General features: G+C 46.2%; 1 protein-coding gene across 8 annotated transcripts in view; it reads right to left on the reverse strand.

Annotated features, from left to right (window-relative positions):
* Positions 1-843: 843 nt before the first annotated feature.
* SGSM2 (small G protein signaling modulator 2) overlaps positions 844-21,305 on the reverse strand; it is an 88,268-nt gene continuing 67,806 nt past the window's right edge. For 7 of the 8 annotated variants that reach the window (XM_033171825.1, XM_033171821.1, XM_033171819.1 and 4 more), the window contains 9 exons: positions 18,655-18,783; positions 12,766-12,942; positions 11,639-12,046; positions 10,131-10,255; positions 9,731-9,813; positions 8,072-8,181; positions 6,204-6,300; positions 5,748-5,915; positions 844-2,850 (listed from right to left, as the gene is read on the reverse strand). In XM_033171825.1, the coding sequence (XP_033027716.1) occupies positions 2,762-2,850; positions 5,748-5,915; positions 6,204-6,300; positions 8,072-8,181; positions 9,731-9,813; positions 10,131-10,255; positions 11,639-12,046; positions 12,766-12,942; positions 18,655-18,783 (1,386 nt within the window). In that variant the 3' untranslated portion in view covers positions 844-2,761. The remainder of the gene's footprint in view (positions 2,851-5,747; positions 5,916-6,203; positions 6,301-8,071; positions 8,182-9,730; positions 9,814-10,130; positions 10,256-11,638; positions 12,047-12,765; positions 12,943-18,654; positions 18,784-21,305) is intronic. The other variant, XM_033171823.1, reaches the window with a different exon arrangement.

Consider the following 21,305-nt stretch of genomic DNA (forward strand, 5'->3'; position numbering starts at 1 on the left):
ACACGGCCATCCCGGTGGCTGACACAATTCGAGTCAAGCAGATCACAGAACCACCAGTGCTGTCGAAACTGCGATTGACAATTCAAAAGGCTGCTTTTGAGCAATAGAGCTCAGGACCATGATATCTTCTGGAACGCGGCTCAAGATATGAACCTGCCCAGATGTTTAGACATCCTTCTGAGGCCCTTTTCTAGCTCTCCCTCTGAGGGAGGCATGGAGGGTGGTGGCACAGGAGAAGGGCCTTTTCAGTGGTGGCTCCCTGTCTCTGGAATGCTCACCTCAGCAAGATGATATTTGTGGCTACCAGCGTGGGGACCACACCTTCCTGTGGCTGCTGATTAAGGGGGTTGTTTTGTTACATTTTTATAGTACGACCCATTTATATTAATACTAGTACATTAACCCCATTAAATTAACGGGCGCTAGAACATATGTGGTCAAACTGTTGCCCCAGCAACATCGGGAACACGTGCAGAGCGTCTCTGCGCTCCAAGTCCCAATGGCTGTCCGTGGGGCACATGCGCAGTAGCGCAATCCCATGGACACAGGGACTGGACGCAGGGACACTTGCACTTTATTATAGAGGATATTTAAATGTGCTGTAAGTTGCTGGAGACTTCTGGTGACAAGCAACAAACGAGAAGAATAAGACACCACAATAATTTGAATGGAGTCCCCATTGTCGGAGGTTATGACCCTTGTTACCAAAAGAGGTAGTTGCTTGTCCACTGCAGGAAGTCTGGCCTAGATGTAACGTTTGGTCTGAGGTGGCAAAGTCACACTTCCATTCCTACAGGGTTGTTTTATGAGTGACAAAGAAAACTTTATACTCATTAGAAAAACTTTTGACAATATGTATTTTCTTTTAATCCATTGGTTGCACTTAAAAGATAAATAAACTCTTGAGCAATAAAGAAAATATTCTGCTCCTGACAAAAATAAGGCAGTACACAATATTCATAAAATACTATTATGCAGAAACATTATAATAAACAGGTACAACAAAGTTTGCACAATTAAATTTGTTAATTTTTTGTTTTGTTTTTGGTTGTGTTTCCTTTTTCTCTCTGTGTGTGTTTTATTACATAGTAAAGTGTCGTGTATATAATACATTCTCCAAAAATGTAGTGCACTGTGTTTTCATTTTTAAAACATGGACGAACCCATCAGGGTTTAAGGGGGGACCCCAGGGCGTTTTGGGGATTTTAAAGACTTCACCTTTCAACTGAATGAAAATGCACACAAAATCGGAAAAGCGGTTTCCTCGCCTGCGACACTGTCTGGCAGAACCATGCATGTTTCGAACACTGAACTTGGCACAAGGAAGAAAGAGAAAAACGACAGGTCTAAGGGACAAACCGTATGAGCATGCCAGCATTAGCCAAAAAAAAGAGTTTCCTGATTTAAGACTTTCCCCTCTAGTGCATTCCAAGGGAAAAGGAACAAAACAAACGCAACTAGATGGAAGTCAGCGATGCTTTAGGGGCTAGCTGCCCCACCTCCCATGTCAGTTTCTCCAGCAGTTAAGAGTACTGGGTTAAATCGCGAAGGGTGATGCATCCCTTGCGAGGCGGGCTGTGAGCCTCTGCAAACCAGCAACAAGGTTTTGCCCTGTTCGCAACGGTCTATATAACAGAAAAAGCTGGAGAACAACAAGGGATTATAAAAACTGAAAGATCCTCAAACTGGCAACAGAGAAGGAAATCAGGGCAAGTATACATAATTATTCCATGCATTTGTAGAATTCAGCACCTCTTTGGGCTCCACAGTTTGGCTGGTTGGTTGCTCTCTTTTTAAAAATAAAAATAAAAATCAAGGTTCTTAGCCCTCATTGTTGTGCAGAAAAAAAAAACGGGACTACCTGCCTGCTGCCTTCCCTTTCCCACTATTTTTCTGTGAGCTTTCTCTGTCCGTGGCTGGTTATCTTGGTTTCCCCGTTCAGGGCCAAACACTTCAGCATAAAATGCTTCACAGGGGTGACGTAAGTAGAAGGAAGCCTGTTTTTTGGCACTTAACTTCCACAGAGCTTCCGCCGTGCCGCAAATGCTGGGGGGAGATGGGGCCCTCCAGTTTGCAGACACGCTTCAGAGACACACAGGCTCGTTTTCCAGCACAGAGTCCTTGGCCTATACGCAACCTCAGAAGGATGCCCTGCCTCGGTCTATGCCCGATCTCGTCACAGAATTTGGCGCAGCTTGTCATAGATGCTGCTCGCTTAGAACAGGGAGATGCTCTTGAAATACTGGCGAGAAGGTGGGGCGTCGGGAAGGATCTCCTGCAAAGTGGGTAGGTGGGTTCGAAGACGGACAAGGCTTTGCGCACATTACAGTGGGGGGCACGCACATCAGTCTCCCTTCTGCCCATGCTCGCCACCATTTGACCATCCCTGTGCTGGGAAACTCAATTAACGCAACGAACTGGAGAAATGAAAGACACAAATATTTTTTTGGCCCTGAAATACAGAGTCTGCAGTAAAGACTCTTGTGTGTGTGTGTGCGCGCACACACCAACACACAACCTCAACTCCTGGTGGGAAGCCACCTTGTTTTTCCTGTGTGCTTTTTCTTCTCCTGGAAAGAACTCTCTCAGGTATTTACAAACATTATTACATGGAAGAAGATGCCAGTAAACCATTAATTGAAGTGACAAGTGCAGGCAAATTCTCGTTCCCCCTTCCTCCCCCTAAAAGGTGCAGGCAAGGTTGCAGCTGCTGCTGCCATCGCCTCGGGCAAACCCTCTCGTTCCTCCTCTGCGCCTGCGCTCACTTGTTCTCGATCAGCGTTTGCACTTTGCAGACCAGATCTCTCGCGATCTTCAGGATCTCCTGCGCGTTGTGGTGCTCTGCCATTTCTGCACAAAACACACAACAATAGGAGTAAGAGGAGGGGGAGGACCAGTAGTGCAAGGAACCAGAGGCAAAAGTGAGTGGAGGAAGCTGAGATTGCCTGGGAGCACACACTAGTGGCCAGAATTGTGGAAACCTTTTGGAAAAAAGTGTATTTCTGAGGTTGGCTCATAGCACCATTTTTTTTTGGAGTAATACCATAAAATTATATATCATTGGGAAGATAATTTAATGAAGAATGTAATGCAACAAAGTTTGTTCTGTTATCTGTATTCTATGAAAAGTTATAGCTAAATAACCAGAAAAAGGAAGCACAACTTACTTCGTTTGATATGCAGCTTTTTGATTTTTATTTTTTTAATAAACTTTATTTGATTTCAAATCTTTACAAACAAAACACAAAAACACAAACACACATACCAACATACAACCATACAATAAAAGCAATAGAATTATTAAATCCGCTTATCCCACCCCCTTCACTCCTACATGATTTTATTTATTCAGTACCTTATATTATCTTTTATAATCGTGTTGCTACATCCTATATCCTTATATCCTTATTCTATATTTTCCAAATCTCTCTTATTTCCCCTGTACGATTTATTCAGCTTTTTTTAATTGATATGCAGTTGTGCTTCCTTTTTCAAACCTCAGAAAGACACTTTTTCCAAAAGGTTTCCACAATTTTGGCCACTAGTATATATATCAGCTACTTCTTGTTGTTGTTGTTGTTCAGTCGTGTCCAACTCTTTGTGACTCCATGGACCAGAGCACGCCAGGCACTCCTGTCTTCCATTGCCTCCCGCAGTTTGATCATTCTCATGTTAGCTTCCAGAACACTGTCCAACCATCTCGTCCTCTGTCTTCCCCTTCTCCTTGTGCCCTCAATTTTTGTATCCGCTCCTAACAAGCTCAAGTTGACGAGTTAGCTAAGCTTTCACTAGAGGAATACTCAGCAAAACCTCTTGTTTGGGGTAAGGCTATTCCAGCCCCATTACTTGCATGCTTGCAACTTGAGAGGACCAGAGCTGTCCATGTAAGATAGATTAATTTCTTCTTGCCGCAGTCAAGTTGCGGTTACCCGGCCCACCTTGCCGAGTCGCAATAGCCCATAGCATAGTTTTCTGGACTAAATTTGGCAATGGAGTTCTGGGTGCTTTAACTGAAGCACAGCACTACATGCTCATGTAATGTCCATGTTAAAACTGCAGAGCATCCTTGGGTCGAGATGGCTTTCTAAGCAGGGGCATCGTAGGGTGGGGGCGGTGGGGGCGGGCCGCCCCTCATGCCGCCCCTAGGCGGGTGGGGGCGGTGCTACTGCTCCCGGGGTGACGGAGGGAGCGGCGGCGCATGGGGTGACAAGCGGCGGCCCCTCCCACCACTCCCAAGTGCCGCCGCTCCCTCCGTCACCCCGGGAGCAGCAGCGCTGCACGGACGAGGCTCCCGAAGCGGCGGCCCGGCATCCCCGGGGGCGGGGCGTCGCTGCGTGTGATGACGCACACGCAGCGATGCCCCGCCCCCTGGATGGCGGGGCCGCTGCTTCGGGAGCCTCGGTGGGCTGCAAAGAGCCCCGAAGCCGCAGCCTGGCACCCCTTTGCGCTACGGCAGCGGCTTCGGGGCTCTTTGCAGCCCGCCAAGGCCCCCAAGCCCCCGCCCGGCATACCCCGGGGGCGGGGCGTCACCGCGCGTGCGTGCGTCATGACGTCATGACGCACGCACGCGCCGCGATGCTCCGCCCCCCAGGGGTGCTTCTTGGCTTCCCGCCCCGGGCAGCCAAGGGGCTAGGAACGCCACTGCTTCTAAGTGTTTCTTATCAGTTAAAAACGCTGAGCCGAAACAGCTGCTCTTCCCGCTCCTGCTCCCCAAGTAAAGATATGGCTATTAAACCCATGCAGAAAACAGACAAAACAGATACGCTCCTTGCCTACATGTACCGATTCACATTAACCGCTGAGCTATCTTCACCTGGAAACTACAAAGAAAAACCCAACGGACCCATTTTCAGAAAAGTTCCACGTCAAGGAAAATGCTAGACTAGGACGCTGACCCTGCTGAGATGCAGACTCTGCCTTTTTCTTTTTGCACAGCGACACTCCATCACAGGAGCCCCTTCTGTCGCAGTTCATCCCTGGAACAAGTTCACAGCTTTCGGCTTGAGATGAGAATAATCCGAAAGGAAAGCATCGCTTTATTTCCAGGTGGAAGCCTAGTACCTGCCGTTGCTCAGGCATTTTAAGAAACAAACCAAACCAAAAGAATGATTAGAAGTGCAGTTTTGAAAGTTGCAGCCTGCTCTCTTGACTCAAGATGGCACCGGCTTGTATCCAAAAATAGACAAAAGTTTGCTGCTGGATCTCAGGAACCATGGCACCAAATTTGGCGACAATCTCAAGTTGTTCCGAAAGGTTTGTTCCGCCGTCTTGATTCAAAACGGTGTGTGGCGGTATCTGAACACAGACAAAAACCTGTTCCTCTGTCTCAGGAGCTATCATGCCCAACCATAGAGAACAGGTGGGAAAATAGTAAAAACAAAATAAAATAAAAAATTCCTTCCAGTAGCACCTTAGAGACCAACTAAGTTTGTTCTTGGTATGAGCTTTCGTGTGCATGCACACTTCTTCAGATACACTAAGGTGCTACTGGAAGGAATTTTTTATTTTATTTTGTTTTGACTATGGCAGACCAACACAGCTACCTACCTGTAGGTGGGAAAATAGGTAGCTTTCCAAAATACAGATGACCTGATTCTGATCTGCTCCTGTCCTCCCTCTGCCCAAATCCCTTGCTTCCCAAACAAAAAGCTTTCCCTAAACGTCCACAATCTTAAACTGAACATCGAAGTCCTTGAAAAAAAAAAGAATAGAAAGAGAGAGAGTGAAATTGCATTGAGCTCCCTTACCATTAAAAAACTTGATGATATCAGTAAAGTCCATGTTGTTATCGCGGATAATCTCTCGGTAGGCCTCTACCAGTGCTAAGGCAATGAAAAGGACAAAATGTTCTGAAGAGATGTGCTTTGCTGCCCAAATAACTTCCCACACTGTAAAAACATCCTCGTACAACAATTCTGAAGGGAAGGAACAAACATTGCAGACAGCATCCAGTTACTCAAGCGCATCATGGTCACAACAGTTTTCTTGACGACATTAATCTCCCCACCACCACCACCACCAATAAAAATAATCTCTAATGGCATCTCTAGACTTGGGAGAGGTCACCTGCCAGGGATGCTGTTGCTGCATCCTGAAATGGCAGAATCTGCACTAAGCGCACGTCGGGGTCAGACTAGATGACTCCCAAGATGCCACCCAGCCCTTTCGGTCCCATGATCAATATGTGGGCTCAAGCATCTTACCTCTCTTAAAATCCAGCAGGAACCAGCGGTAGCAAAAGTAGAAGTGAGTGTAATCCCCGTTCTGGTGCATCAGTTCGAAGAGTTCGGAATCCAGAATCTGGGGGGGGGGGGGGAGAGAATTTGAAAACAACAACAACACAGGGACAAAATGAATTCAAGTTTTAAATACTTGACAACACAGATATCCGAGCTACAGTCCAGCTGCAAGGTCTCAGGATTTTGAACCACGAAGGTTTGGGACTGAGCAGGCCACACCTACCATGGCCTGAGCATCAGGTGAGATTATTGGGCCTCCAACCCAGAGCGGGGAAGAGCTGGGGAGCTCAAGGAAGGCGATGGACACAGGAGGAGATAGGACACTTGGTTCCTAAGGTGCCACAAGGCTCTTTTCGGTGAGGGGGCTGCAGCTCAGGGTCCGCGTCAGAACCTGGCAACCTTAGGCAGATGATGGGCTCCCAACTGGCCACCACATTGAAACAGAATCCCAGCCAGGTGCTCTGATTGGCACTGGGGGGGCACCTTAATTTCCCATAATGCCCTTTTCCACACGTTCCCCACCCTCCTTTACAACCTCCTCTCTTTCCACCCTTTGGCATCCATTCTTCCCCTCACACGAACCCCAGTCAACCATCGTTCATTATCTCCTCCAGCCAAGCGCACGGGCTCCAGATTTAAGTTTGCAGACACCTCCCTTCCCTAACGTTCCCTTCTTCCAGAACCGCCGGCCTGATCTCATGCATGTGTATACTCAGAAGTAAGTCCCAGGTTGGCGTTTGAGCTGCCTTCACAACCCTGCTGCAGAACTTCCCCCCTTTTAGGGAGAGGCACTGAGAAGTCAGAAGAATTGCACGGTTCCCATAGGAACTGGACCCCTGCCCAGAGTTAGCAGAAGAGGGGAGCTGCTCCAATTCCTCCCTCCCCGCCGCCCTCAGCTCTGGGCTGCCAGGTGTCCAGAGAGGAAACCGAGAAGAGGAGGCCCATCTGCACTCAGACGCCTGACCACGGAGTGTGCCAGCTAGAGCATCTTTCCGAAGGATTCTAGGCCACTCTAGCTGCCACGCTCCGTGGTTGAACCTCTGAGCGATGCCCTCCTCTGTGCAAGGAAAACGGGAAGAAATGGGAGACGCAGCGCTTGTGAGCTGGGAACCAGATACAAGTATGAGGGCCACGCGTGAAGCTTGCACACCTCTGGATTTTTACCCAGAGGGAGAAGGCAAGCAAATGGGCAGCAGTGATGCCATCCTGCCCAACGGCCCAAAATCTGCAGCCAGCGCTGCTACAAGATCAACAGCAGGGCCATTGGACAAATGGGATGTCTGTTCCAGCGTTCTTCCAGGAGAATGAAGGAGGGGTCAAGCCTGGTTTGGCCCTTAGGTGCCAGGCGAATTCTTTGCCATTGACTAAGTCTGCCAACCTGGCGCCCGACAAATGTTTGAGACTACAACTCCCATCAGCCAGAGCCAGCATGGCGGCCATGCTTGCTGGGGGTGATGGGAACACAGAAAGCTGTCTTATACCGGTGGCTGGGTATTGATCCATGTAGGTCAGGATTGTCTACAATGATTGGTAGCAGGATTTCAGAGAAGGGGATCGCTCTTGGGGATCGCTGGGGATCGCTCTTGGGGCCTTCTGCACATGCTCTACGGCCCCTGTAGTAAAAAACATATGGAGAGTTTTTTGGGGGGTGAGCTTTAATTGTGGGCAGCAAATCATTGTTTTAGTGCTGCTGTTTTGTGGATTGTATTTAATTTGGTTTCAGTCTTTAGTTTGGTGCCCATTTTAATTTTGCTAAACTGCCTTCAGCTTCAACTGGACGGAACAGGACAGTTAAACTTTTTTTTTTTTAACGTACGCATGCAAAGCCCTACCTGGATCAGGGACCTCATGTTTGCAAAATGTGTGTCCATGGCACCTCCGTTAGGGAAATTTTGACTCATTCTCTTCATGAGATGGGTGAAGCAACTGTAAGCCAACTCGTCTGAAATCAAACGCAGACAGACGTTAATTTAAAACAAGAACAGTGAAGCGGTGTTTTTTTAAAAGGGCAAATCTGCTTTTTAATCAAGAAACAGTGCAATCCTATTATACATGTTTACTCAGATGTAAGACCTGCTGTGTTCAATGGGGCTCACTCCCTAGCGTTTAAGGTTGCAATCTAAGGCTGCAATCCTAAACCCACTTCCCTAGAAGTAAGTCCCATTTAATTTAATAGGACTTACTTCCGAGTAGACATGTTTAGGCTTGAACTGTGAGCCAGTACATCCATCAGTTTTATTTATTTATTTGTTTGTTAAAAATATTTATTGATACTTGCCCATAGATATACAAAAATTCATACTCCATGCAAAGTATCTATTATATAATACACAGAAAAGAAATGCTTGATCTAAAAAGGAATGGAGGCAGAAAGAAGAAGAAGAAAAGAAATAAAGGAAGACAGAAAAAAGGGAAAGGAGAGAGAAAAGAAAAAGAAAGAAAGATAAAAGATTTCCAGTTCTCTGTCCTGCAGCTAAATATAGTATTGACTCATTAACATCCAACCATTCTGCCTTCTGTATACCAATATTTTTTCAAACTTCAATTCCAGATATTACAAGTCCATTTTCTCTCTCACGCAAAAAGTCCATCAATCAGTTGTATTTAGAATAAAAATTGTGTCAGGGCGAGGTGTCTCCATAATTGGGCAACTGCAGGGCATGAACCAAAATCTGCAGAGTAATAATGGAAGTTCATCTTTGTGTAGAGCACAAAGGAGTAAAACACACAGGCAGAGTTTTTCAGTAAAAGTTTACTGAGGTTTTTGAAAAGCATACAAGAACTTGCTGGAATCCCCAACAAGGCAAAAAAGCTCGCTTTTGCAAAAGCAAAAACACACAGTATATAAAGAAACCAAAACAGAGAAAGAAAAAGGAGACGACAAAGAATTCAGGCAGCGCTCAGCGGCACGTTTATATCTCCGTCTCTAAGCCTTGACCTTGAGTTCTCACAGGACTCTAAGAGTAACAACAGCTGTGGATGTGCTTTGTCCAGAAAGCACAATAATATTCTAGCAGGTTCTAGTAAATCCAGGAAGATTCTGCATCCACCCCTGACAAATTTAATAGTCAGAAAAGGTGGCTTTGGGATAGCTTACGTCATTGTAAGCTAAGGTAAACTATGGCTTAGCATGAACGTGCAAGTATGGTATAAATCAGGCACGTCCAACAGGTAGATCGTGATCTACCAGTAGATCACTGGACGTCTGTGGTAGATCGCTGGTAGATCACTGACTCCCCCAAAGAAGCTCAAGAAGTTTGTCTCCCCTAAGAAAATCTCAACATTTTTGCCCTGTACCCCTAAAAAACTGGGCTTTCCTCCTCCCAAAAAAACCTCAACAAATTTGACCTGAACCCCCCCAAAACGGGGTAGATCACTGCCAGTTTTTAACTCTGGGAGTAGATCACAGTCTTTTGGGAGTTGGCCACCCCTGGTATAAATGAATATATATTTTTATATGGGGCTGCACAGATACCATGAAGAATTCTAACCTTTGTCGAGTATAACCATGAGTGGAGCCAGGAGGTCACACATTCCTTGGACGTAGCCAACGTCTAAATGTTCCCAAACGTAACTGCAACAGAGGGAAGAGAAAGGGAATCATACCCTTGAAACGTCTCTTAAATGAAATGCTTCCGATTAAAGGGCAAATTTGCAAAACGCAGCTTGGAACTTTGGTTGAGCTGAAACAAACTGGGACCTGGAGGAAAGTTCTCAAGAAGCTTCTCTGAACTTGGAACGTTCTCCTGAAAATTTGAATTCTTATTCTCCTATCCTGGTTTTTCGGACTATATTATTTGTTTATGTAGCTCCGGCCCTTGCTCCAACAGGCTCCGCCCTCAAACTGTCAGGCTCCACCCCTGCGCCTGGGAGCATCCCGGTTCCACTTACCTGCACATAATGTTCCGTAGTTTCTCCAGGTTCTCAGCAGTGAAATACCAATAATTCCGATCACACCTCTGTACATCTTTATCGATTCTGTGCAAGTTTAAGGCAACAGTGTCCAACATTTCTATCTAGAAGATACAAGCATACATCACAGAGGTGTTGCTGAATAAAACACGACTTCTCTGTTGCAATCTGATTTTCTGGAAACCTGAGTGTGTTTTAAAACACACACACACAAACAAACAAACCACTACTAATTTTTATTTATTACCGGTATAATCATTTATTTATTAATTGCCTTCTGTAATGGGGGAAAGAGAGCAAAAAAGTCTTTTAACCACCACCACCACCCCAAAAACCCCAAGAGGTTCAAATGCATTTTTCATTGCATTTCATTCTTTCTCTACAGCCAGCATGAGGACTAGTATCTTAAGAATTCCTTTGGGAATTCTGTGTGGGACCTACTCAGTTCTGCAATTCAGTGTGATTGATGCAGATTTGTCAAAACATAGCCTATGAAGGTTCCCCCCCCGGCCCAGGTCTAAGGTTCCCCAACTTGGATCTAATGCAGGGGTTGCCAACCTTGTCCGTACCACCCACCAGTGGACGTTTCAGGCCGAATCCTCCTTCCATCGAGCACTGGTGGGCGGTAAGGAAATTTCACCATCAAGAAAGATGCATTAGTGGGTGGTAGGTATAAAAAGGTTGACTTCCCCATATCAAATGCATCCCAGCCCTTCATTTTACATAAATGTAAAATGCTTATTTCATTCTGTGTTCTGTGCTGGTTGAGAACCGTAACAATAAATCTATCTATCTATCTATCATTCTGTGTTCAAGTGCAAGAGCAACCCTTGTGAGGAGACAGCAAATCAACTGGACCCTTTTCTCCCATAAAGACACCCATTTGCTGAGATCTTCAACAGAGGCCCTGCTTCAGGCGCCCTTGCTTATTGAGGCCACTGGGCGCGGGGCCTTCTCTGCACCAGCACCCCAATTATGGGCGCATACTCCTCAACCTCCAGAACTTACAGAGTCATTCCTCTAAGCAACACTATATCGCTTTAGAGACCTGCTGAGCATTCTTCCGTCGAGGCCTGTCTACCCAGACTCAAGATCGAGATGCTTATATTTCTTTCCAAAAGTTTTGTTGATTTTTAACTTTGTTAAAACGTGTTCAGCTTTGTTTAACTTTGCAGTATGCCCTGCCGCCCTATAAGCAAAAAAGGGGGCATTGTTTTAAGTTGGGGGGGGGAGAAGAGAGGGCAGGAGATGGCAGGGCCCAATGAAACAGACCTAAAGGGTTCAGACTTTTTGGATCACCAAAATGCAGTATTCGAGGCCGTCCAAGAGAGTAGGGTGGAATAGTGAAGCTGTGGTTCTCTATACATGCTGTTGGGACTCCCAACCCCATCAGCCTGAGCCAGCAAGTCAGGGATGATGGGAGTTGTAGTCTGGAAACATTTGAAGGGCCACAGGTTGCCCATCTCTACAGGGTCCCTCTTACCTACCGTATAAGACGCAGAACACACAGATATGGCCTCCTCTGCAGGTTCCTTACAGTCCATCTGGGAACAGAGCTGTTCCTCGGTTACTAACTCCTGGGGTTCTGAGCCCTTGGCCTGAGGATCCTGACTGGAATCTTGCCTCTGCGGATCGGAGCCAGCTTCCTCCTCAGCCGCGTCCTCAAAGCAGACGCTCTGCCCATCATCGATGCTGGACAGGATGCCTGACGTGACGGAGTAATTCCGGGAGGACGGGAGCCCGGAGTCAGGGGAGTCAAATTCTACCGACTGCTGCTGCTGCTCCACGGCCACAATGACTGTTGGCGCATCGCTGCAGCCCCCGGTCAAAGATGGGTCTTCCTGAACCTTCAGGTCTCGCTCAACCGAGTCCATTTCATCGACGGATACAAACACCTGAAGGGCAAGATGTTTATCATGAAAGGAAGGAAGGATTAAATGAACAAACACATAGGCATCCAGCAGGAATGTGGAGGTCTGATGGACTGCCTGGTACAGTTGGAAGAACTGGGCATGGAGCAAAGGGTGAATTTCTTTCATGGGCACAAAACACCACATGTATGTGAGATAAGGCAAGAGGTGCAGGGTCAGCCAAGCCAGTTGCTATGGCAACGGCCCAGTACCACCTATATAAGTGATTATGGCATGTCAGCTCATTGGTCAGTCCATGGGTCTCGCCCATGAGTCAGAGTCTGTGTTACGTCTTGGAACTGCTGGAGCAACAGAAACGCTTTCTACTTGTATATATCTGGAACTTGGATGAAAAGCAGCACAGAAATATAATAAATACAATCAAAATAAAATAAAATCAATCTGCTGGGGGAGAGGCTGCAAGCAGGGCTGTGGATGGGCCTAGATGGGGGGGTCCAGGGCCAGAGCCAATGATGGGCAGGGTACCCTGTTCCCTCTCCTTCACTGTGCCACCTCTTTCTCCCCATTCCCATTCCCTTCCTTTGCACCTGCATGAAACTAGGTCAAGGGCCAAATGAAATTAGGCCTCAGGCCTCTAGTTGCTGACCCCTGGACTAGATTTATGGGCCTTTGGTCTGACCCAACAAGGCTCTCTACATTACGTCACAGCAAAGAGGTATGTAGAACAAGGCACACGGCCTTACATCGTTGCTGATGGTGGAGTCCCTGTGGAGCAACCGCTGGACATGGCTATCTATGCTGCTGCCAGAGGAGAATTTGGTGGCCGTTTGAGACTCCTTCTCCCGAAGCTTCACAATCACCTCGCAGGCTTTCCACTCGGCCATCACTTTCTGATACCTGAGCGCAATTTCCTCGTCAACCTTCAGAAAGGAAAGGAAGGGGGGAAAAGACTGTGAGGAAGTCATCTCTGGAAAGGCCTTGCGAAACCTCTGCAGGTTTCCTCATATATATATATATATATATATATATATATATATATGTATGTATAATAAAAAGTACAAAATTACAAGTGCATAGGTGCATAGAGTGAGATAAGACACACACAAAAAGAAGGAAACGAGAAATAGTATCCACACAGAAAACAAAACAGAACAAATAAAAAATATATATTGTGTACATTACAAAAAGGGGGGGGGGTTCTGAAAGGTTTTCACAACAGGGAAAGCGGAGGCTCTTCTGACGATGCTGGACTACAACTCCCATCAGTCCCAGCCTGCCTGGCCATTACTGAGGGATGACTGGAGTTGTAGGCTAGCAACCTCTGGAGGGCCACAGGTTCTCCACTCCTGCCCTAGACAACAACCTTAAGCCAAGTACCCTTGTTAACACAATTGAAATTAACTCGCAAGCTTTCTCAGAGGGCTTTAAATGAAGCCTCCCTTCCGGTTAAGGTAACTTCCCCTCAGGTGCCTTTCAAATCTGTTTCCTCAGCTCCACCGCAATCCATCACCACTGCGGCCTCAGCTCTCCCAAAAGCGACTGCGGGAGTCTTGCACACCTCTCCTGCAGCAATTCTTAGCTTTTTCTCCCAAGTTAGGGATGGGGAGCCTGTGGCCTTCCAGAGATTGCCGCCTGAGGCAAAACAGGAACGTGCTGCCTCCTGCTACCTCAGCCTTGAGTCGCGTGGTGGCAGTTTCCAGCAGAATCTCATTGGAAGCCACTGCCGGCACTTTCCCCCACTTCTGTGGCGGCAGCGGCAGGTCAGGCGCTGACCCACAGGATTTTGCTGCCTCATGGACCAATTGGCCATGCCGATGGGAGTTGTGAGCCCCAAACGCCCCTGAATCATAAACTCGCCTTGCCCATCCGCACCCGAGGTTCTGATGGGAGAAGAGGGCCCAGGGTTAGGCAACATCGCCAGCTGAAAGCTTTCAGAACCCTACCTAAGAACCGCTCTTTGACTCGCCACTAATCTTATCTTAGCTGCGAGACGAGAAAGAAGAAAAAGTCTTCGAAGAGGGGGCTAAGACGCTGGGAAAAAGAGGCAAATCGTCCTCCTCCAGACTTTATCTGCACACTTTGTTTCTGGCCAAAAAAAACCAAGGTCGCGCTGACCTTGCAGCCTGCAGCTGTTCCCATTTCTCTCCTGGGGCAGAACCTAGTTATGAGAAACTTCAGGACTCTGCAGATGATCATTCATTTGTCACCAGCATCTAAACCTCTGCCAGTGAGCTCTGGGTAGATTCTTCCTGTTGCATATCTATTGTCGATTATAACCATCGTTTGTCACTCCCGCCTAGGGAATAATTACATTTTGGTTCGCCGTAGGGATATGATGAAGGGTTGCATACATGTTGTACTTTCACTTATATGCTGCTGTTATTGTGAGCATCACCTGACATTTTCAGAAGGTGCAATTAAAATTGTTTGGTTTTCAGGAGCAGTTCATGTGCTTCTTACATTTTAAACAATTCATATTTTAAATCGCAACCCTGGAGCTGGTGAATGCCTATGGTGGGCTGCACTAAAACACTGGCTCAAGATTGCAGTGTTCGAGCTAGGGGAGGGTCTGTATAAACACCTGAACAATGAGGAGTATGTCAGCAACTGGCAGAAAACCATGGCTAGAAAAGCCACCTCCATTGGCCTGGCACACCCCCCCCCAACTCTATTGCCTTGGTTATGAAGGTGCCCTAAAGACTCTAAAGCAAAGACTCTGGGATATTGCACACGGTGATCTGCAGTGTCGCTCACACACAGTCTGTAGTCCGCTGGCAGTGGGACTGCAGTATGGGCATGCCTTTAGGATGACAGCTTATATTAAAAATCTGACAGTCCCTAATTACCGATGGCTATTTACAAAAGCCAGACTTAACATCTTCCCTTCTGCAGTGTTGGATGGCAGATTGAGAGGAGTTCCTTATCAGGATAGACTGTGTTCGTGTGCCCAAGACATTGACTCTGTTAAGCATATTTTGCTGCACTGTGTGAAATTCGAGCAAGCCAGGGATGAACTGATATTACCCCTGTTAAGACTTTTCCTGGGAAAATCAGAGGCTTACTATGTCAGGTTCCTACTGGAAGACCGGATAAATGATAGAACATTAGCAGTGGCGATGTCTCTATTGGTGCTGGCAAGAACTAATGATCTCTCTTCCTAAATCTGTACATAATGCTTATATAACCTGAAGGTGGGCTGTCAAAACTGTGTACTGTTTTATAATGAATTGTTGGGTCTCTGGACCGTAATAAAGATTATTGTATTGTATATAAGCATAAGCTGGGTCTGCACAGTGACCCACACGTTTTGCTCTTTTCATGGGTGCTGCTCACAAGCAGGTCCCCTACCTCAGTGCTCCCCAACCTTTCCATCGCTGCGGACCGGTCAACGTTTGATAATTTTACCGCGACCCGCTGGGGGGTGGGGGACGTTGATTGTTTATATTTTAGATTGTTTTGATTTAATAATTTTAATTTTATTTTATTTAAACATGCCTTCAAAATAAAATACAGTTACACCCGGTCAACCTCTCGCCCATGGAATGTCGCACAAACCCGAGAGAAATACACCACAGTAAATAAAATGGAAATATTTAGGCTTTTATGTTAAGGTTTTGAATATAATTTTATTAAAGTAGGAATTAGAAGTAATAACAGCAATAGCTTTACTAAGTTTAGAGAAAATAGGATATAAAAAGTTAAGATTTGAAATATGAATTTATGTGATTAAAACAAGTTGAATGACATAAGGTATATAAGATGTGTATTTGAAGATTAAGGTATGGTGAATGATTGTTAAATTAGTTACAAAGTTACTAAAGCAGATTAGAAATAGAACGCAGAAGAGAGAACGGGGGAAGTCCCCCTAAATAAGATTCGAACTAAGAATTTAATTAATAGATTCTTGTGTTTTGGTGTTGAGGTATGTATAAGTTTTTATTTTATTGTTATTAGTATTGTTTATTGTATTTGTTTTGTTTTATATGTTGATTGAATGTCTTTATTTGTTGTTATTTCTTTATTTGTTGTTTTTTTTATGTGGAAACACCAATAAAATTTTTTTTTTGGGGGGAAAGGAAATAATTTGATGTTCCTTGGGCGGCCTGGTACCATTTGATCCACGGACAGGTACCGGTCTGTGGCCTGGGGGTTGAGGACCACTGCCCTACCTTATCTCTTGTGGGGGGGAGGTAACCAGCAAGACATCACCAAACCCACCCTAGGAGTCTGGTGTACCCTCATGAAAAACAATTTCTACGTTACCTCTGGCGAGGGTGTGTGTGTGTGTTTAAAGGTTTCGATGCTAAAAATAACACAATTCTCCTGTTGTTTATGTGGTTCTCTAATCAAACATAGATTTACCAAGCTAAATGATACCCCACCACGAAAATAATGCCAGGTTTGAATTCCCCACACCTAAAAACCTAATTTTAAGACTCTTCGCTGAAGAAATTTGCAAAAAGTAAGCTATGCTTTCTTCTTGGGAGAAGAGCAATGACAAACCTAGACAGCATCTTAAAAAGCAAAGACATCACCCTGCCGACAAAGGTCTGTATAGTTAAAGCTATGGTTTTTCCAGTAGTAATGTACGGAAGTGAGAGCTGGACCATAAAGTAGGCTGATCGCCGAAGAATTGATGCTTTTGAATTATGGTGCTGGAGGAGACTCTTGAGAGTCCCATGGACTGCAAGAAGATCAAACCTATCCATTCTTAAAGAAATCAGCCCTGAGTGCTCACTAGAAGGACAGATCCTGAAGTTGAGGCTCCAGTACTTTGGCCACCTCATGAGAAGGGAAGACTCCCTGGAAAAGACCCTGATGTTGGGAAAGATGGAGGGCACAAGGAGAAGGGGACGACAGAGGATGAGATGGTTGGACAGTTTTCACGAAGCTACTAACATGAGTTTGGCCAAACTGCGAGAGGCAGTGAAGGATAGGCGTGCCTGGCGTGCTCTGGTCCATGGGGTCACGAAGAGTCGGACACGACTGAACGACTGAACAACAAAGCTACGCTCCCTAAAATGACATACCCTAATACACAACGAGGCGGCTTTGTTAGGCCTGGTCTCTTCAGGGTACAGTCTTGTTCCCAGACTGTAGCCCTTCACACTGGAAGCGGAAGGTTTCTCAGCCCAACTTAGAGGTGCTGGGAGCTGAGCCAGGGGCCTTCTGTGTGCAGGGCTCTGAGACTGAGCCAGCAAGAGGCCACAATGAACTCCACACCCGGCTAGCATTAGCTCCAAAGTGATGTGCCAGCGTAGGCAGAGGCAGGACAAATTAGGAGGAAGGAGGCTTGCCAAAAACCGTACAGCCATGTCAATAGGCAGGGAGTTCCAAAGGGTAGGTGCTGCTACTCTGAAAGATTGTGGGATTAAAAAAAAAACGAAAGAAGGGTGGGGCTGAAGGGCTACAGCCCTTGGGGTTGGGCTAGATGACTCTTGGGGTCCCTTCCAACTCTACTATTCTAACCCCTTATATGTCAGTGGTTCCTGTTCCTTGGGGGGAGGGGGATTACCCAAGGGGTTGCCTAAATGGTAAGGGGGCAGTGGGTGTAAATGACTCTCAGGCTTTGAAAAGCTGTTATCGCTGGATCAAAGTCATCCATTTTGTTGAATTAATTAATTTAAATAGGTTTCAAATGGATCTTGAATAAATGTGAAGCGTTTTGTATTTTATTGCATCATTATCTTCCTTAGTGGGTTTTGCAGAATGGCATTCTGAATACTGCTTTTTATAGGATAGGGATGTGTTTATGGGAACCAAGGGAGTGGGGCACTAATAAAGTTTGGGAACCACACTACCTTATCTGGTGAACCTGCCCCAGAAGATGCATCAAGGTCAAAGCTCCCCTAGAGCAGGGGTCAGCAACCTTTTTCAGACGTGGGACGATCCACCACCCCTCAGACCATGTAGTGGGCCAGACTATATATTTTTGGGGGGGGGGGAATGAACGAATTCCTATGCCCCACAAATAACCCAGAGATGCATTCTAAACAAAAGCACACATTCTACTCATGTAAAAACACGCTGATTCCCAGACCACCTGCGGGCCAGATTGAGAAGGCGATTGGGAGAGAAATATAGAGGAGGGAGAAAGGTTGTTTTCTGCTGCTCCAGAGAAGCGGACACGGGGCAATGGATTCAAACTACAAGAAAGAAGATTCCACCTAAACATTAGGAAGAACTTCCTGACAGTAAGAGCTGTTCGACAGTGGAATTTGCTGCCAAGGAGTATGGTGGAGTCTCCTTCTTTGGAGGTCTTTAAGCGGAGGCTTGACAGCCATCTGTCAGGAATGCTTTGGTGGTGTTTCCTGCTTGGCAGGGGGTTGGACTGGATGGCCCCTGTGGTCTCTTCCAACTCTATGATTCTATGGGCTGCATCCGGCCCCCGGGCCTTAGTTTGCTTACCCCTGCCCTAGAGAAACCGAGATTGGCCTTTGTCTGTTGGTGCACACAGCACAGGAACGCTGCCCAAAGTTCTTCTGTAATTCAAAATGCCCAGGGTGGCGCAATGGAGACACTTTGCTGTTGAACTTCCCTGTCTTAACAGCATCTTCAAGGGAAACTCCCTCCACCCCCCAAAAAAGGCCAGGTCGGTTATCAAGCATCTAAATATATCCTGAAGTACCTACCCGGCCCATCTCTTTCTTGGTCATGCCAAACTTGTAGTGTCCCAGCAAGAACGGCCACACCTCCTTCCGAATGTCGTGCTGGACCCCACCATAGTAAACTCGCCGGAGGAGCTCCAACTCCTTGTAATTCTGAGCCAAAGAAAGGAGGGAGAGGGATTCGTTTTATTATTATTAATATGATCATTACGAAGAATATTACAATGAGTTAAAGTAGAAAAAGAATACACAAAACATTTTAAAACGTGACAGTAAAATGTAATTAAAATTAAATGGATGAACTTACTGTTTCCCTCAAATATACATTGATTCCTGGGTCACAATGGTTTCAATAAATACCGTACGTTCCAAATATCATTACATTTCCCCACACATAATATTTTGTCTGAAAGCGATCTGTTAATGGGCTGTAAAAGTTATCATGTCTTCCAACCATTGACCGAAAGAGGCCATTTTTTCCTCTTTCCAACATATCAATATAAATCTTTTTGCAGATGTAAGGGCACAGAGAATCCATTTAACTTGACCGATTGCCAAGCCCCATATATTAGGTATATAATTTAAGCTAATGCTATCTTCTGGAATTTTTTTTAAAAACTCTTTCCCCATAATCATGTTTATACAACCAAATATTTTCTTCCAAAAAAATTGCCAGCATCTAACACTGTATAAACATGTCTTTCAAAAAAGCAAGGCTGCAGAAGAAAAACAATGCAATGGCCCCAAACTGAATTTTGAAATCCTGCACAGAGCAGGAACTAATTCCCTGCGTATCAGCAGGTGTGTGTGCTGAATTCGACTTTAGAATTGTAGAACTGTAGAGCTGGAAGGGACACCCAGAGTCATCTAGTCCAACCCCCTGCACTGCAGGGAGAACAGCCACCTCTCCATGCGCCCCACACATGGCTTGATCTGTGAGGCAGGTGGGCATGGTTTAGAGATGGGAAGGCTTAAGATAAAAAATGTGATTTGGGGGGGGGTCCTAATTTGAGCAGTGGGCCCAGAAAAACAAACAAACAAACCCAGAAGGGTGCATGTGGATAGCATTAATAATATTAATTTATTATTTATACCTCGCCCATCTGGCTGGGTTTCCCCAGCCACTCTGGGCAGCTCCCAACAGAATGGTGAGGCCTAGTGTGCCAGGTTTCATCCTTACTCTAAAGCAGTGTTTCCCAAACTTGGGTCTCCAACTGTTTTCGAACTACAATTCCCATCATTCCTGACCTGCTAGCTGAGGATGATGGGAGTAGTAGTCCAACAAGAGCTGGACTCCCAGCTTTGGGAGACACTGATCTAGAGGATTTCTGGAGGACCCTCTGGGTCAAACGACTAAAAGGCTCTTTGGTGGAGGCTCTCTTCCACTCCTGGCTTCCTTGGGAGCATCATGAGGCATCTGATAGAAAACAACATGCAAGAGAAGATGGGCCTTAATCTGATCCAGCAACATAATAAAAAAAAGAGGGGGGGACACCCATCAACACTTAACCTGATTGCATCTCACAATGGTTTCTTAATGGCCTGTTATCATCAAGTGCATCTGCTGTAACTCAGGGCTATTTAAGCAAATTGCTTTCAGAGAATCCAGAGCCTTGCAGGGTCGAGCACCAACTCCATACATCACGGCAGCGTTCATGGAAGGCCTGTGAGCATTTCGACTCAGGCGACGGGCGCCATGGGCCACAATCTTCCTGCTAAGACCAGGGGAGCCCTGCCAGATCAGAGGACAACAAAATCCGCCCACTGCCGTTTCCCTTGGTGGCCAGCCCAGAGCCCGAGAGCAGGGCGCAAAAGCATCAGGCCTCTCATGCCGCCGACATCTTCTCCCCCAGCAACTGGTGCTCAGAGGTACACCGCCATGGCGCATAGAAGTTCGATTTCAGCTGTCAAGGGTGGGAGTCATCATCAGAGCCCTCCTCCCCCTCCGTGGATTTATCTACTTTCCTTTTAAGGCTGTCTAAGCCACTCTGATGGTGCTGGAGGAGACTCTTGAGAGTCCCATGGACTGCAAGAAGATCAAACCTATCCATTCTCAAGGAAATCGGCCCCGAGTGCTCACTAGAAGGACAGATCCTGAAGTTGAGGCTCCAGTACTTTGGCCACCTCATGAGAAGAGAAGACTCCCTAGAAAAGACCCTGATGTTGGGAAAGATGGAGGGCACAAGGAGAAGGGGACGACAGAGGATGAGATGGTTGGACAGTGTTCTCGAAGCTACTGGCATGAGTTTGGCCAAACTGCGGGAGGCAGTGAAAGATAGGCGTGCCTGGCATGCTCTGGTCCATGGGGTCACGAAGAGTCGGACACGACTGAACGACTGAACAACGAACAACAACAAGCCACTCTGAAGTTTTCTGGGAGGTGTTTTTGTTTGTTTGTTTTACAATTGAGTGTGTATGAATTTTATGAAATAAATCAATAAGCCGGTGGTCATTGGCCAGTCCCAAAATGTCTACAAGGGAAAATGGCCCTCAGAGGGAAAGTTTCCCCACGCCTGATTTTATAGACAGATGGACAGAACGGAAAGAGGGGGAAGATATTTGTGCGCATGTGAACGACATATGGTGTGTTTCTGTGTGCGCATGCCTGGGATTCTTCTTATATCGAGCAGCAGAGCATTTCTATGAAATCGATAAATGCAGAGGGTGGGCTCCTA

Source organism: Lacerta agilis, chromosome 15, assembly GCF_009819535.1.
Source record: "Lacerta agilis isolate rLacAgi1 chromosome 15, rLacAgi1.pri, whole genome shotgun sequence".
In the NCBI taxonomy this organism is placed as follows: Eukaryota; Metazoa; Chordata; class Lepidosauria; order Squamata; family Lacertidae; genus Lacerta; species Lacerta agilis.